Source organism: Plectropomus leopardus, chromosome 9, assembly GCF_026936395.1.
Source record: "Plectropomus leopardus strain MGB_pleo_1.0 chromosome 9, ASM2693639v1, whole genome shotgun sequence".
Taxonomy (NCBI): Eukaryota; Metazoa; Chordata; class Actinopteri; order Perciformes; family Serranidae; genus Plectropomus; species Plectropomus leopardus.
Window position 1 is genome coordinate 13,598,085 of NC_142184.1, and position 18,320 is coordinate 13,616,404.

Sequence of the window (18,320 nt, forward strand, 5' to 3'; positions counted from 1 at the left end):
CGCACATTTGTTTTCTTTTTTTTTTCAAATTCACAAAAATTGAAAACTGTTCATGGTTAAGGGCCGTGACAGACCAAGCCGATGGTTGACTTTTAGTAAATGTCGGACCATCAGTGAGCGTCTGTTTTTGCAGTGTGTCCTATACCGTTGACCTTTGTTGGCCCTTGTTTTTTGGCCAATACAGCATGTTGAATCGGCGTTGGAGACAGCAGGCCCCGTCAGTGAATGAAATCATGAAATTGTGTTGTGTGTAATGAACTTGTTACATTAATCTTCTGTGGATAATCTCCCATGTGATCTAACATAACAGCAAGTTTGTTTTCTGTGGCTTTCAGTGTAATGTAGCTCTAATATGTGTTGATGTGTGAAATTTGTTTACCATCACATATGTTTCTTCATTTTCTCCTTGCATTTTGTCTCTCCCTTTATTAATGCCAGCTTGCTGAGGGCATTTTTAGAAAACAGAACTTGAATCGAATTGTAGGTCCTTAAAAAGCCATGAAAAAAAGGTTTGAAATTTTGTCTAGAAAAATGTGTGGGAACCTGTTCAAATGTAAAAGATGAACAAGAACATTTTAACCAACAAACTGATCAATCGACAACAAGACGTCAGCCCTAAAATGTTCACAAACAACACCCCACTCCCAGCAAATTTGATCAGTGAGTTATATCTCTGACATCTTTAAATGTGACCTCCTTCTGGAGGAGAGGCCATTTGCTCTAATTGTCACCTCCTGTTTCAAAACCTCTGCTCACTTCAAAAGCTTCCAAGGTTTCAGTGTAAAAGCTGGAACTGTCTTTGTAGTTGTGTCCTGCTGCTGTGGAGAGGATGAGGGATAGTTTCCAGAGGCCAGTAACAAGATATTTAATGAATTTTGGCTGCAGGGCATTGTGTGAGTGTATGTACACGTGTGCATGTTTCTATGTCTACGTGCTTGTTTGCATTCATGTGTACATGTGAGCTAACAGGCAGTTTTTGTTATAAATACATTTTACTTCTGGGATGTTTGACTGGATAATCCTTTCCTGCCATATTCACTTCAGGGGAGAACTTTAATGTCTTCTCGTAAAGTGGAAAGTCAGTACCTGTACACACATGGAGCTGCTTGCTGTAACTGGGGAACAACCATAAATGGTAAATTTCAGGACAGTAAGCTCTTCTTAGTGATCTCCCAGTTTCGAAGTTCACAAAGCTTGACTGATGTTTTTTCGGCAGCAAAAATGTGGAAAAGGTGAAACATGGAAGTTGGGGTGAAAGGAAAAATATGAAGTATATGTGTAGCATTCACATATTGGAGCCAATTGGGGATTAGCAGTACTCTAAAAAAATGTACAAATTGTGCAGGAAATGCAGCATTATTGTCTCACACAGCAGGGATGTATAGAACCAGCTTTTGCCTGCACTGTTTCTGTTCATTCCCAGTGGATCCTTGATGACGACCATATCGAAGCAGCAGTGCTTTTATTGAGCCCTCTTCGATAATTCCTTTTCTCTACCTTCAGACCCCCGTGAGAGACAATCTGTTGCAGGTAACACAGGTGACAGATGACAGGTGGGCAGAGCCGTCTGCTGCAGGCGGTTCTCTGCAGCTCATTCTATAGAAATTCAACAAAGGCTATAATTAAGCTATTGGTCATGTGAAAGATGATATGACAGCCAGTTATGAGGATGGTAGATGTGAGAACAAATGCAAATGACTCCTGTTGACTTTATGACAAATATTTGAGTTCTTAAGCATAGTGTGCTAGATGGCTTTCAGTTTGTTATTTCCTGTAAATCCGGAATTCCCTTATTTTGAAAGGACTGTAATCAGATATAACCTATGTTATAATGGAGAAACGGTTTTGACGATATGGAAAGATAACTTGGAGCTCATTGAGATTTGTAATTCTGAGGTCTGGATGGTTATTTTAGCTATTACAGTGACAAAATGGTTAGTTGAATTAATTTGTCAGGATTTTGTGTTAAGTTTTATGCATTAAGTTTGCTAACTTTGTGTTAGCAACAGCCATGTCATTTAAAGTAGCAGTGTTTAAAGTATACTATCAAAAAAACAAAACAATGTATAGACTTAAATGGAAGTAATCCCTCTCAATCATCACTTATGACCCAGCAGAGGTGTGTGGCGATGTGTTTATCTGCAGAGACTCTGCCTTCTTCCTGGATTTTCTTATTTTATTCCCTTTTTGCTGTGGTCAGGACTTTTATGGATGTGTACCCCCACAGCGCTCAGGTGAGATCAGGACTTTATAAAAATGTAGCTATCAGGTGCCAGACCTAAAGCAGTGCCGACAAAAACCCGGAAATTGGGGTGGCCTCTAGCTCAGTGAGTCGAGCATCCACCTCATGTAGGCTGAGTCCGTTGCAGCGGCCCGGGTTTATTCTGGCCTGTGACCCTTTGCTGCGTGTCACCCCTGTTCTCTCGACCCTTTTCCTGTCACCCTGTAACTGCACTATGATAAAGGCATGAAAAACCAAAAAATTATCTTAAATCTTAAAAAGTTCCTTAGAATAAAATTGCAAAATAGCATCATTTATTGATGTCCTACCTCTTTGAACCTTACGTTCACTGTACTCTAAAATGGTTGACAGTGTGGCATGTTTTACTGTATTAATAATAATAACAACATTAATCAGTAAGGACAATTACTGTTAGTTGCATTTCTAATTAAAACTATATTTGAATATTCATAAATATAACATGGCAATCTGCTGATCTCGTATGTGCAAGACTTACATGCTATAAAGTATATAATGGATTGTAATGATGCAGATTTTATTTCCAAAGCAGAAAATCTGTGATCTGTAAATCACTGCAGACTGAGAGGGTCAGATGGATTATAGCATAATCATGTTTAATTGTTTGATTTTACCTCTTTTGTACAGACACCGTCTCTCTGCAGCAGCAGGTCAGCATCTCTATTTTGGGTTTGAGCAATGAGACCAGCTTCCTATATTTGACTAAGTGTATGAGACACTGGTCCTGGCTGGCAGTCCTGCTGTCTCCTGTGTGGGTACACTAACACTAACATGGCTCAGAGTGCTGCAGTGCGGTGCTGTAAGGGGAAATACTGGAGCCATTAGAGAGGAAATAGGAGCCTTTATTAGTCTGTCTCGTGTACACCTGGCTTCTATAACACGCCGTTTCTTGTACAGTATTTTGTGTTTATGCTCTTGGTGTGCCTTGGCTTCTTGCTTGCATGTCTTTGGTAATTCTGCCCTCCACAAAGCTCATCTTGAACAGGGTTTAGTGATTTTAGATTTCCATTCAAGGCTCATCTTCATACACAAAATGTTGTTCACTGGCATTGAAAGGTATTCTCATTTCTCAAAATTTAGTGACTCATCTAAGAAAGTTCAGAGTGTCAGACACTTTGATCGTAAGTTTAGACAGACTGACAGGAGCTGCTTGCCTCAGATGCTCCTTGTTGGAGAGCTCCCATTGCTGACGCTGCCATTCAGGAGCCAAGTGACATTTTGAAAATTATTCTGACGTCAAAGAAGACGCGTCGGTGTTGAGTGCACAGTGACCTTTTTGTCTCTGTGTGTATGTTGGTAGGAGTCCAGTGTGTATCAGCACAGAGGAGCAGTGACAAGGGAGGAGGCTCTGAGTTCCCCCCGGTTCCTCACCCTCAACCTTTTATTTCACCAGCCCAGCCCTCCGTTATTAGACCAGCCAGACTGGACTGAACTGGACTAGATTGGGCTGTGCCGCTCTGGGACACTGACTGTCAGCAGGCTCGTAGACACTCCCCATCCTCATGCTGATATCCATCCTGCCTGGAACAGATGCAGGGTGGTGCAGTGGGCATCCTTCCACCTCACCTAGGACCAGCTGTGAGAGGGGGCTTAGTAGGGGGTTAGAGTACACAAATATTTTAGTTGTATATTTTGGATTAGTTTGCAAAAAGTGAATGCATGTGGTGGCAAGGTGCGGAAGGACATACTGCTGAAATAGTCATGAGTCTCCGAGTTGATTGTTGTCTTCAAATCAAACCTGGAATTCAGAAAATATTCAAAAGGGGGTCTGTTTTTCTTATCCTCATTTACTGCCATACAATTCTGGATGTTCATATTAAATGTGGTTTCAAAAAAGGAGATAAACATATGTAAAAGTAATCCCTGTGATCAATAACCTCAGGCTTCAGACTGTTCTAACTCTTTTCTAACTGGTTTTGAGTCCAGCTGGCATCAGTTTGTGATAGATTTGCTGCTGAAAGCATTACAGTAGCCTACATGTAGCTACATGCTAGAATCAGAGAAAAACGAATAAACTTCATTGCTGATCTTGTTAATTTCTCACTGATTTGGGATTGTATCCCCGTGGAAACATGTTTGGTAGTGTTCTGAGGCTTTATGGTAGAAAATGCCACTTGTTACAGTCATTCCCCAGCTGCAAGTACACTGCTACATGTAGCTTTATGCTAACATCAGGGAACATCGTATCTTGGTTGTCGATGTTGATTATTTCTCCTCGATTTTGGATTAGATTCCTGTTGGAACATGTCTAGTTGTGAACATTTGGTTTTGAAGCTTTTATCTGTGATATTTTACAATAGGAAATGCTGCCATTCTCCGTTACAGTAATGCATTTGGCTGCAATGATGGTCGGCTTTTTCGGGATGTGGGGTGGGGCTTATAGAGACAGGTGCTACAACGGAGTGTTTCAGGCAGTGAGTGAATACAGTTGTTCCAGCACAGACATGAAGAAAATAAAGTGTTTTGTTGAACATTATAGCATGTAAACATGTTATAGTAGAAACATAAAATACAAGTATGAATGTGGAAATTAGCATAAAAGGTCCCTTTAATCTAGAAAGAAACCAGTATCCTTGCTGTCTGTAAACTCAAGTTGTCACCAACACATATCTCTGAAGTACCTCTTCCGCTGTCTAACCTTTTTCTGATTGATGCTAACCTTCTACACATCTCACCAACGCATGCCAACACTGATTGCAATAATCCTTATTTTCCTACAGCAAAATAATATCATTGGCATAAAGAAAGATATTTGTATCCAAATAATACTCCTCTCTCCTTGTGTATGTTGGTACGAGTCCATTGTGTGTCAGCAAAGAAAAGTAACTGATGCAAACTTTTATCATTTATTAAGCAAAAAAGAAAAACATGCTCTTGTTAAAGCATTGTGGACATTTTTTTCTTTCTGTTTTTTAATTATTAAAAGTACCTTCTGTTGGACTGTAATTACCTCAAACAGTGAATTAGTTATTTAAACAAATTAGCCATGAATTATTTAAAAATTAAATAATCATTATTTGTCACTCTAGTTACATACAACTACAGAAAAATATACACATTAAAAGGAACCTTTCCTCCCTCAAATGTTTCGATTTTCCTCTCATAGCAAAAGTTCCGCTTTTTATAGCAAACGTGCATAAACATGTAGACTGGAAAAGCTGGATTCAGTGGACATGCTTTGCATATACCACTTCCTTGTGTTGTTCTGTTGGGGATTCTAGCTTTTCTAGCGTTGTAACTGTGGCTGTGAGAGCTGTGGTTTGGTTGGCTGTAAAATGTGCTCTCAGTATGGGCAGCTTTTTATTTGGGAAAGGTGATTTGGTGGGCCGTGTTTTGGTAGCTGCTGCTGAATGTTTTTTCTGCACTCGCAGTGGAACACTTAGCAGCGTGTAGTAAAACGTTAGCAGATCATAGTGTAATGGTAACGACGTTGACACAAGTTAAGTGTCAGAGTAATTTTGTGGTCTGTACTGCAGATGGGTTTCTGTAAAGTTAGGCAAACGGGTTTAGCCGCAGAACAATGTATGCATGCGTATGTTTATTTGTGTGCACATGTGTTGGTGTGTCTGCATGCATGTGGAGGATGGTGTGTGGTTCGCTGCTGCGGACACTGTACTCATTCAATGTTTAAGTCATCAATCAGTCAGCAATTACTCAAACATGCAGTCGAACACATGGCTGGTTTTAAACAGGTCCTGTCCACCTCAATGATTGGTTAATCCCCAAAATCAATATATGGTAAAATAATCAATGCATTCACACTTCAGAGAGCCTTAGTCAGTTTGAAGAGTGATCAAGCTTTGACCCAGAAGATTAAAATGCATAATCCTCATTACAATATGGCCTTCTTCGGACAGGGAATGATTGAAATTTGTTTTGAAAATGCTATTTCAGGCTTCGGGTGCCAGTGACTCATGGAGCAGACCTGTGTTTGTGAAGACCTCCCCCACCCCCAGTGGGAATGGAAAGAGCTGGAGTATTTTTTTCCAGCACCAGCAGTTATAAATTCCCTTGCTAGTGAAGGTGTGTTAGTGTTTAGTAAACTAAGAGGGAAAAAGATGGACGCTGCTGCTCAGCTTCGCCCTGATTGTTGTGCAAAACGGCCATTTAGGTTTAAACAGTGAAAGCGACCATTGAGAGCGGCTACAGTAGGCTTCAGTAGTTTCTGGGACAGTTGGGCAGTCATCTCCACAGGCAGGTTTGTAAACCCCCTTGTTCTGCCGTGTGTGTGTGTTGCCCTAATTGCCAATCTGTGGCTGCCTCCTTTACAGTAATGCTCTGGGCTACTGCACCGCACTGCATCCAGACAAACAGAAGCTCACTTCTCTGCACTCCGCCTCATAAAAGTCCTTCTCGAAGCATTTGTGGTCATGGGGGAGGCTGTGAATTAGAGAGGCCACTGTGCAGCCGTGCTATAAGTCACATGTTTCATGATGATGAATATGAAATTTTAATCATCCCTTTGTCCTGCTTTCACATCATTGTGTTACTGACTGTAACTTCTGAGTGTTCTTCCGTGACTGACACTGTGCGTTTGACAGCTGAATGAAACGGCCCTGAGTCATACTCGAGGAAAAAGGTCTCAGGTCAGTGACTGAGTCATACCTCACCCTCTGCTTTTCTTCTCTCCCGGGAGTATAGTCTGCTCTGTGACCCATGTCATGTGCGTGTCTACAGTTTATTCATGTGTGTTACACTTAGTGGCTCTGGTTAAGTGCTGGGTGGTGTTTCATTTTAGATGTAAAGGACAACAGCCAGGATGCTTCCTGATTTATTCATTTGTCAAGACATTTATAAGGATGTGTGTTAGAGCTGCAACAAGAGCACACTCAGTTGACAGAAAAATAATCACCAACTTTTTTGATAATGGATTAACACTTTAAGACCTGTATGGACATCACCTTTCTGCTATATTTTATGTGCTGTGTTCAGATGCCTTTCACTAGTATTCAAACCTATGGACCCTGAGCATATTGGTTCAATTACTTTCAAAATCACAGGGGAAACAAAAATGAGCAACTTTCCAAGAAGGGTTACACAAATTGCAAGAAATTAGTAGATTTAAAAAACAGATTTTTTCCCAAAATTTGTTGAAATTGTCCACAACTGTATTTGTTTGTTTTTGTTTTTGACTTTCCCTTTTTTGTATTTTTAAGGTAATTTGCTAGTGCTTTTTGCTTGGCAAATTTTGGGTCATTTCTTCTACATTGCTCAATGCCTTCATTCCATGTTTTTGACAAAAACCAAGCCAAATCACTCAAGATTCGAAAGGTGAATTATTCAAGTATTTTTTAATGCAAAAATGGCAGAAAATGCTGTTTTTAGACACATAAATATGGAGATTTTCTGCTTTTCTCTGTTTTATACTATATTTAACTGAATAACTTTGGGTTTGGGACTGAAAAAAGAAGACATTTATAGACCTTGTATGGCGTGTATGAAAAGTAGAGATTTTCAACTCATAGCGCTCAAAACAGCCGCATACAAAAACAGGAGTGCTCTGAAAAATGACGCTGGGTGCTTTTTCTCTAAGCGGTCACAAACTCTGGCAGCATAACATCGGAAACAATGAAGAGACGCTGATGCTCGCTATGTGGACACTTGCCCCAAGGGCCAGTACACATGCCACATTTTTTTGTGCCCTCAAATTCACTGTACTTAATGTAAATGTGCGGAGGGCGCACTTAAAAGTGATAATGGCACGAAGGCGTTCCCCTGCACTTGTTTTTCAGGGCACGACAGCTGCGCCCTACAACTTTCAACTTTTTTAACACAGCAATGTGCACCGCATGTTATTTGTTGAAGCACAACCAATCACAACCAGTAGATATATGCCAATTTTTGTGAATATCAGTCTATAATAAATATGGGAAAGATCATTTTAGTGTAGGGCTATCCATAGCATTACATCTGTACTGTGGATAATATTTTACGACACACTAAAAAAAGCAACACCTGGAAGAACATCAGCTCCAAACTCAGGATTCCTGGTTAGGCTATGTTTCGGTTGCTTCTTGTAAGAGATGTAGGTGCGTGAGAAGGAACACCTTTCTGGGTTTTCCTCATGACAGTGAAGTTCGAGTAACTTTAAAGCTCAGTCCAATCAACACAACCTGCCCAAACACTGCAAGATCGACTCTCCTTTTCTCCTCCTCTCTGCTTTTTCAACCATAAGAAGTACCAGCTGCCTGAACAGCGCCCACCAGAGGACTTACCTCTACCAGACAAAACATCATTGTGAATATCACTTAATATATGTAAAGAAGATGGTGCAAATGCATTCAGCAATATAATAAACCCAAGTTTGCACTCTTACACAGCTACTTCAGACACATCCTGCATCCAGGCTCTTGAAAGTTGGCACACAGTGGGCACAAAGGTTGCACCCAGAGCCTGACCTCATATTTTTCAGGTGGTGAAAGATGCAGCATGTGTCCCAGCCCTGAGTTTGCTTTTGTTAGAACTGTTTCTACTGACAGTGAATGTGGTTCCTTATAGTGCTCCATGACCTACCTACTATATTAGCAATATAGATCAGCGTTGTTGCCATGGCAATAGCTTCTTCTTTGGTTTCTCAGGGCGCAGTGAGGGAGAATCCTTTTTAGAGTGACTTGATTTAGTTTCCACAAGGACAATTCCACTCTGATATTAACTCGTCAGTCTTTGCTTATGTTTAGCTTTCCCTGCAGTTACAGTGTATCATTACAGGAACTGAAAGCAGATGGGCTTATTTTCTCCCCACTGTATTTAGAGTGTCGACTGCTGTATGTTTGCGAACACAACTCATCACTGCACTGCCTCCACCAGGCTACAGACTTTCTAATGAAACCGCTCAACTACATTTTTCTTCGTATCCCTCTATTTTTTAACTCATTTGCATTCTCTATCTGTTTTGTGCGTCCATGAGAGCACGCTATGACATTCTTCAACACTTTCTAGCCATCTGCTTGAAGTCTCTCCCTGTCTTATCCCCCCGAAATCACAGCTCCTAATCTGTGGGAGCTGCAGAAATCCTCCCACTTAGTGTTGAGACATGTCAGTGAGCCCGCTGTGCCCAGTGACCTGATTTAGAGGAAGAGGACAGACCTAACAAGATGACTTACCTCCCCCTCCCATGCCCCCAGCCCCTGGGAATCCATGATACGAGTGAAATTTAAGACGGTGCTAATTCTTAAAGAACACAACAAATAGTCTGTACAGAAAGCTCCGCTCTAAATGAGGGTTTGACTGGTTATGATAACAGAGCATGATAAGAAATAGATGAATATAGATCTGTAATCTGGAGCCAGATGCTACTGTACGTGATCGGATAGCTGTTGAGCCTTCTCTGTGTGTGTGTGTGTGTGTGTGTGTGTGTGTGTGTGTGTGTGTGTGTGTGTGTGTGTGTGTGTGTGTGTGTGTTTATAAATCCTGTGATGAAGTGGGAGTTGGAGGCTCGTTACTGTGAGGGGAATCTGCTGATTGAGGATCTGCGCCACTGTCGATCCTGTAGCAGCTGTTGTCGTATTGACACCAATATTTCCTCTTTCAGTGTGAGCATTTGGACAGATCCTCTTAAAGCGACGCTCCACCCAAACTCTCGTTTTTAGTATCAAGTATCAACTCCCTGTGGGCTTGAAAGGTGTGTTCGTACAGGCATATGGCTTGTTTTTGGCACTCTATAGAGGTTGCCTTTTGTGTGATTAGGGAATCTATTTAATGTACTTTTTTAAATGTATTATACTTCAGAAATGCCTTTTCAAGTATTTGTTTTTCTCTGTGGATTTTTGTGGTTTAACCATTGGGGTGATAACTGAGAATTAGATCAAGGTCAGAGCACTCATTACTGTCTCCTGCTGCACAGGGAGAGAAGGGACAGGGTGGGGCAAGAGAATAGAGGGAGTGAACGTATAACAGGAGAATATGATGATCAACCTCTTTGTTATCTCTATTATCTTTTGCAGCATTTCTACTGGACGGTGTGGCAAGACTTGACTCAACGTGACTCACTCCTTTTTGGTTTTCAATTTGCCAAAGTTGTGGATAAAACCTGGCATTTCTTTGGTGCCACTTCCATTTAGGTTCCCAGCAAAATTTTCTGATACTGGAGGGTGTAGTTAAAACACTGCAGTACGCTGATTGGTCAGACAAAAGTCTCACTATAATCATCGATGCGCAAAGCAGGACGTCCTGCACAAACTAACCATTTTTAGACAGGCAAGATACCGTCAATAGTTGCAAATTTTCTGAATTCACTCAACGCGGATTTTTAAAACTGGCAGCCCAGAAAACTACATGTTACACTTAAGGAATTATGCCTTATAATCAGATACTGCAGCACACCTATGACAAACATGCGCACAGTTAAATTGTGACCCATTTGAAAGGTTGTGTGGCCATTTATCCTGCGGTGGCAAGTTTACATACATTAGTTACATTAGTTAACTGTAACTATAAAATTAAGGAATTTTTTGCTGCTTTTACATTTTTACTAGTTACTATAACAGTTAGCAGCTTCAAACAGAAAAAAAAATCACTGTCAAAGGCTACGGCTGGCAGATACTTGCAAGTTATAAGGTGGCATGATTTGGTGGAATCATGTTAAGCATGATATTCACTGCATAAGTTAATGACATGAATTAATTAACACACCTTAAATGTCAATATGACAACTTTGCAACTATTCTTTTTTTGTCATCCGGAGAAAACAAAGTGATGGAGCGTAGTTCGGGTGCAGGCAGGACTACAACTCTATGTACAATTACCATGGTGCAGAGTTTTTTTTGTGATTGACCGCCGATAAAAGGATCCAATGAGTGTCGTGTTGAACATGTCACATAGAGACCTGCCTACACTTAGAGGTTACTGTCTGCAGTGGAAAACGAAACAGAGAAAAGTACCTGGTATCAAAAGTGAATCGAGCAGAGCCATGCAGTGGAAATGAGGCATTTCTCCTGCTGTTGTATTGTGTTTGTTTTCTCTGCTCTTCACACTTTGCTGCCCTGTTTTTCCTGTAGAAAACCAGTAATGAGCCATGCTGTGTGTGTGTGTGTGTGTGTGTGTGTGTGTGTGTTTTCCAGTTGTCCTCCTGTTCATACTGGCCATTAAAAGATCCTCTCCTAATGTGCTTTCAGTGTGAGTGATTGGAGACAAAATCCTCACTGTTTGGGTTCTGTAAACAGAGCAAATGGATACAGCAAGAAAAACCTGTTTCAGTGTCGACTGTGAAACTGTCCTCTAAGTTCTATGACTCGATGGCAATTATAAATCGAAGAGCCATTAGATGAGCGACTGCCTTTCTTTGACTCAGTCTTTCAGCGTAACAGACTGGAGAAACCAGATCAATATGGCTGAGAGAGACATGGAGAAACATGGACACAGACAGAATGAGAGAAGCAGAGCAGGTATAATGCGGGGGATTTGATGGTGATATGGGAATAATGAGGTGCCACAGTCAGGAAGAATATCATTGGGATTCAGCGAGGTCTTGGTGGTGAATCAGGGGCGGCTGAAGTGATGGGAGCAGGGTTGTCAGCTCAGCCTCACCAGGGGTTAGTTTGCGGGTGGGAGACCTGAGTGACTGGCTGCCTGACTGAGGAGACTCTGCTGAGTCTGAGTGATCTGTCTCCCAGACATCACCAGGGCGAGAGGACCATACTCAAGGGATGATGGGTAATAAATGAGTCTGAGGAGGCTGCCTCAGGGCTGACGGTGACTGACAGTCAGCCAGGTCTGTGCAGTTTTTTGAATATGTGTGTTTGAGTCATCTTTGTATCTCTTGGATGATTAAAAAAAAGAAGAGAGGACTAGTGAAGTGTTTTTTCCAAAATAAGAATTTGCCAATTTAAAAAAAGAAAAACATAACAGATTGTGTGTCAAATTAGCTATTTCCAAGAAAGACTGTTTCTGAAGGAAAATTGGTTATATTTTGTAATTTTTTTTCTCCAAATATTGCCTCATTTATTTTAGGTAGCAGTCTTCCCCAAAATTAATTTAAAAAAAATGTAGAACTACAAAATGCCATATATTCATTTATGGGTTAAAAAAGCTATCATTTAATGAGGAACCTCCTGATACCTTGGTTTGAATATGGTTGGGTTTTGAACATTAACCAGAAATTTGTGTCATTTCATATCAAACTGTCAAGCACTGAAAGATAACCTTTATTCATGTCTTCTTTCTTTGGTTAAATGAGCAGAACCGAGAGTCTAGAGCTTGTAATCTTGTAAGGCTGTCTTTAGGCCCAGTGGTGCTTTAGGCTAGATGCGAACATGCTTGCTCTTACAAGCATGTTCGCATGCTGATGAGCATGATCAGTTGACTAGTCGATGTAATGTTGCTACTCTCGTTAGTAGTCACCAGAAATATAAGACGGTGAAATATTATATGATTGCGTTTACCTAGTTAAAATGCTGTTATAATAATTAGGCACATTACATGATTTATTTCCCCTAAGAGCATTGTTTTTATTTTTTAGCTTTCATTTAGTGAGTTGTCATCTTGTGCTTGTGTATATTGCTTTGTGCTGTTGTGTTGTACAGGTGGTGGAAACAGATGTCCTGCTCAAATAAATATAAACTAAAATCTATGCTTCAGAGAATAATGTGCAAAGTTCATAATGCATGGTGCAAAGATCCACACATTTCAGTGGCATTTAAAATACAACTGGGTTATTGGAAATGAGATTTACAGTCTCAAATGGCTCTTACAATATGTGCAAATTGTTTTTAAATATTTATCCTTAAATAGTGCTCAATTTTGACTTTTTCAGTTTTCTTACTTTTTGACCAGTCAGCTAGTTGAATTTAAATTGAATTTACACGCAGACTCATACACATTTCTGTTATGTTAATGACATAAGAGGGACATTCTTCAGGTTTTTCTCTTTTGACAGCATCACAGTGTCACCAGAGATTTGTTATGGTCATGTGGTTTTCACTAAGACAGAATGAGAGAAGGCGAGAGTGTCTTCACATTCCCAAAATGTCTCTGTCAAGTACCTGAAAGTCTCTGAATATTTCAGAGGGAAAGGTACACAGCAGCCCTTCACTATGTCTTTTTGACATACGCTGTAATGCAGTCTTTCGGGTTGTGACCTGAAATATTTACTACACGTGCTCGCTGTGTTCATTCTTTTCATTCTGTTCTCCTCTGAATGAGTCTGTTACATCACAGCCAGTCACAAACAGGTGAGATGGACAAGTCAGCTGTCCCCTGGTTCACCTGATTAAAGTGGCTAATAGTGGATGAAATGGTTACAGCAGGAAAACATCGTCATGGTAACCTGTAGCCTTACAGGGTGCAGAGGTGATGATAATAATAATAATAATAATAATAATAAAAACAGAGGTGTTTTGACATTATTGTCTGAATATGCAAACAATAATGCAATGCTAAGGATAAGAGCCAAACAATAATGCAATGCTAGGGCCAGACAAAATTTAAAGACAATTACAAAACAAAAATACCAACAACAACAACCCATACCAATAAGAGTAAATACAATTCAAAGAATATTATCAAGTAAACACAGAAATAATAGTACTAATAATAGAAAAATAATTGAGAGAGAATAAAAGAATACATTTAAATATAAATTGTCCTCATCCATCCCTCAGTAACTGGAAGTGAGCAGAGGAAATTAATGAGCTCAGATCAGTGTTCTCAGTATTAATCTCATCTCATGGATCCCTCAGAGTCCAAATCAATTAGGTGAATGACTGTTTTAGTTATAGTCAGTGGAAGAGCAGTGCAGTCTAATCAGGTTGTGTTTTTAGGTAAAACTAAATGCATATATGGCATATTTGGCCCAGTCATAAGAGTATGCTGGGAACTCTAGTGACTCACACACCTTGACTCCAGGAGGAAGTACTTCAGGTTTGACAGGTGAACAGACAGGCGCAGCTCCTCGAACACACCTGGTGAAGGATAGGTGAATATGTGAGTGTGTATGTGTGTGTGCGTGTGTTTGGGCGTAATACAGGACTTTGAAGTACTTTTTGAGGGCGTGTGTGTTTTGTTCTCCACAGAGTTTAGTCTCGATCACACACGCGCTTTGGCCGACTGGGAGGACAGGATTTGTTTTCATATTGACCGGGTCGTGTGGGAGATTTTTCCCTTCGCTTGTTCTTTGGACTTTGGATATGTAAAACTGAAGGGTTGGAGGCAAGGTAATAAACCAGCTCCTTTCTCAGAATATACTACACAATTATATTTGTTTTCTTTTGTAAATAATTGTAAGCTTTCATGCCTAGATGCCTTTCATTAGAACCAGTTTAGGAATCGTTAGAAGTTAGAAACTGTACATTTTTTTCTTGGGTAAATGCCAATATGTTGTTTTATCCTTGGTAGTGGTGTCATGTCACAAAGTAATAATACTTTTTCATGGTACTTATTTCCGTCTATGGGTTTATGTATACATAATATACAGTATTTGGGGGAGTATCTGTATTTACTTGATTTTTCGTATTTCTCTTTCACTTTTACTTCACTACATTTCCCATAAGCATCTTCATTACTACAAAATAGGAAGGGCAAGGGGAAAGGAATGGAAGGACAAATGAAGAAATAGGAGGAAGGAAAAACTGGACTTTGTTCTTTAAAGTTGTAAAAGGAGACGTCATTTTTCTCCAAGTGTATGTGCATTATATTTTTAAGGTGGCGTTAAGAAGAAATTAAAATGCACAATTCTGTTCATTTCCTTTTGTACCAACATTTACATTCACTTTTACTTTTAATACTTTAGAACATTTAATATGATAAAAATTACTTTTGATTTCTAAATACTGTAAATATCAGATGCCTGAACACTTTTACACAAGCAATATTTTAATAGGTGACTTTAACTTCTAACAGAATCCTTTTCTGGTTAGAAATCTGTACTTCTACCTAAGTGTGACTTTAAGGTACCTCATCCATCTGCCTGTATACCTTTAAGAGATTATTATGATGTAAATAACAAGTTACAGATTTAATGTACCGGTTCATTTTTAATGCTGTGTATTTCGCGGCTATGGTGGAGGATGATGTGTCATTTTATCCTTGGTCTGTGAGATTTTAATTAAGAAACACTGTGTCAGCTCCTCTCTCTGCTGTGTCGTCAAGTTCCCATTTGGTGTTAGGCGATTTCATATGAGGGCCAGGTTTTGCTCTCAGGTAACCATGGCTACACCAAGGTTTCCATAGGTACCAGCCCCTATGCCTCCTTCTACCGCTGTTTGTTTTTCCCAGGAGAGACCCCAGCCAGTCCTGGGTCACAGAGTTCTTCACCAGTCAGTCATTTCATGCCTGTTCTCTTGATCATAGGTCAAGTGTTTCCTCTGCTAATACCATCCCTCAATCGGAGAGGGTTGAGTCAGTGTCCACGGCAAGAGGCTCACAATATTTCTGTTGCTATAGGGACCAAATTCAAGGAGTGGATATAAAACCTCGGTACTGTAGGTTTTGTGATCCTCTGTGGAGAAAATTAACATTTTCTACTCTGTAGAGCTGAGGAGCCGTTTGCAAGCCTCATCTTTTCCCCCTGCCTGCTCTTATTCCACTGTGGTGCAGAGATGGTGGGAAAGCCCGCAGTGTGCCACACGGGGCAGACAGCGTAGCAGGACTCATTACTGCCTGATTTCTCTCCTTCCACAGCCTGCAGCACAGCTGAAAAACACCAAATTAGATGTGCCGGGGCTCCAGTGGGGGCTCGATGCAATTTCGGGGGTGTAATCCAGTTGAGAAAGAGTTGAGGTGACTAGAACGAATCCATGAGCCTGGAGGAACAGACATGTGTGGCTGTAGTTTGCATAGTTATTAACATAATCTACTGAGTAACGTCACTTTGTTCTAATGGACAGACACAACAGATAACAGCTGAAACTGCCAAAAATGCAGGGGGCCTCAGTCACAGTGTGTGCTTCTAGAGCAAATACAAGAACAGACGCACAAACACAAAGCATGATATTGTTGGAAAAGCTGGATTCCTTTCATCATTACTGAACTTTGAAGATTTATATAGATTTTTTTTGTATCTACAGCTCACTGTAAGGCTACTGCCACATTCATAACACAACTGCTATCCTGCATTTATCTCTCTGTCTGATCTAAAATTTCGATTGAATCAATTGGTTTTTGTACACTACAGGGCTTATCTTTTTCAGTTTGTATTTTTCCCCAAACAAATCTTAGTATTTAGCATTGTTTACTGTTTCGCACATTTTCTGATGTTCCTTTGCAATGGAAAATGTAATACAGATATCTTGCTGCTATTTGAATGGAGCATTTGTGGTTTGACTGCTGCTTGTCTTGTAACTTACTTGCTGTAGATGCATTTTGGTGCATAATTGGCACCTCATATTTTTTTGTCACCCTTCTTCTCATCACTTCCTCTAAAGAGGGTTTTCTGAGCTCTGCTCAGCACAAGTGGACTTTTTACAGCTAGTGTCGCTAAAACCTTACAGCTTATTTTGCTTATTCAACCTTTTCTAATACAGTAACTCCACTGTCCAAAAACTATAAGATGAGTGATTGAACCACACTGTAGCACTGTACCAAATGTCTTTTTATTTCACATTAAAAAAAAAAAATCCTCACTTTGAATAAAGTAATTCATTGAATTATGTTACTTTATCTACTTTTAATTAAATCAGCTGTCAGAATTATGGTGAAAAATGCCAATCAGAGCCCAAGATGAAATACTCTTAAAAAAAAAGAAAATTCTTTAAAAATGAATGAAGTGAAATACAGCCCAGGTTAATTCAACGACAGTAAAGGTCAGAATGATCAAACCAAAATCTGGTTTCAAAAGGACAGATTAGGAGTCAAGAAAACACAATTTTCCAACAGAAATTTGCCTTTGTTGCAGCTCACACACATTATTAAGCAACTTTTTCTCGCTCGGTCTCTCTCACGAACACAGTCTATTTACAGACAGTGTCCAGAGCAGATTAGATGTAGTCAATCAGACACAGGCCTATCAGAGAGTGTGAGAGAAACCAATATGCTGCTCAGTGTCTGCTGCCTCGGGCCTGGTGTCAGGATCGATGCTGCAGAGTTTCTCCTCTCTGGTCCCACTGCTCTCTGTCCGAGAGCGACATCCTGAAACACACACTGGGCTCAAGGTCGTTCACCTACAGAGCTGCTGTCACTGCACACCACTGCATCGCTGTAGCAGGATTACACCAGCTTGTGGATTTGTATTTAGATGAATCTCATTATATCGATCAATACCTGATATTGTCTTTTCTCATGTCTCTTTCCAGACCTCTCTGCCTCCTCTCTGCAGTACCAGTGTGGATCAGTGGACTACCTGTGTTCTCCACGGCTGGTAAAGAAAGGTCCGACCCCCAGACCATGTCACGACAGGCCTGCCATCAAACCCCGGCCCCAGCCCTCCGCCTCACCCAGACCGCCAACCGCACAGAAACCTCAAGGTAAAACACGGCGACACAGTGTGGCCTCCTTTCAAGGCCACATTTGACATTGGGGCTGTCATTGTAATTGAAAGGTGCAGCGAGATCAGACCGCCGCTATTTAGCTGTCATTTATTCAGCTCTGACAAACACTCCTCTATAACACGGTACGTGTCAGCCGTCCGACCTCACTCTGTCACTCACGCAGCTCAGTAGGTCACCTCTGAAAGAGCTGCTGCCGGAAAGCAGGCCAGCCGCTCCCGAGTGGTCATGTTTGGGCGTCATTTGAAGAATGCTAAATATGAACAACATGTGTTATGTTTTGGGATTCACAGAGAATTATTGTAGGACATTACACCAAAGACTTGGCCCAAATATTTAAGTGGCTCACAACAATTCAAAGTTTGATGGAGGATTATATGCTGCTCTCAGATGCCTTTCACGAGTATTTAAACCTTTGAACCCAGAGCAAATTGGTATGATTTCTCCCAAAAACATTAGAACATTTAGATTTAGAAAATTATTTCATAAAGGCTATGAAAAAATGTCCATAAAAATGGGACGTATAGGAGCATCTGCTTTTACTATGTTTCTACTCTTGCTGATTCAAGTTCTTGTCCTTTGATTTGAGCCTGTGTGTAGTTTCAATGAGTATGTTTACATGGACATGATTAACCTGTTCATGA

General features: G+C 40.4%; 1 protein-coding gene across 2 annotated transcripts in view; it reads left to right on the plus strand.

Moving 5' to 3' along the window:
* The window catches only part of fgd (faciogenital dysplasia), a 71,284-nt gene that overhangs the window by 27,304 nt on the left and 25,660 nt on the right, over window positions 1–18,320 (plus strand). The window contains exons 1-2 of one of the 2 annotated variants that reach the window (XM_088082014.1): window positions 14,175–14,409; window positions 17,485–17,655. In XM_088082014.1, the coding sequence (XP_087938140.1) occupies window positions 14,190–14,409; window positions 17,485–17,655 (391 nt within the window). In that variant the 5' untranslated portion in view covers window positions 14,175–14,189. Of the gene's footprint in view, window positions 1–14,174; window positions 14,410–17,484; window positions 17,656–18,320 lie in introns of those variants that run through there. The other variant, XM_042491545.2, reaches the window with a different exon arrangement.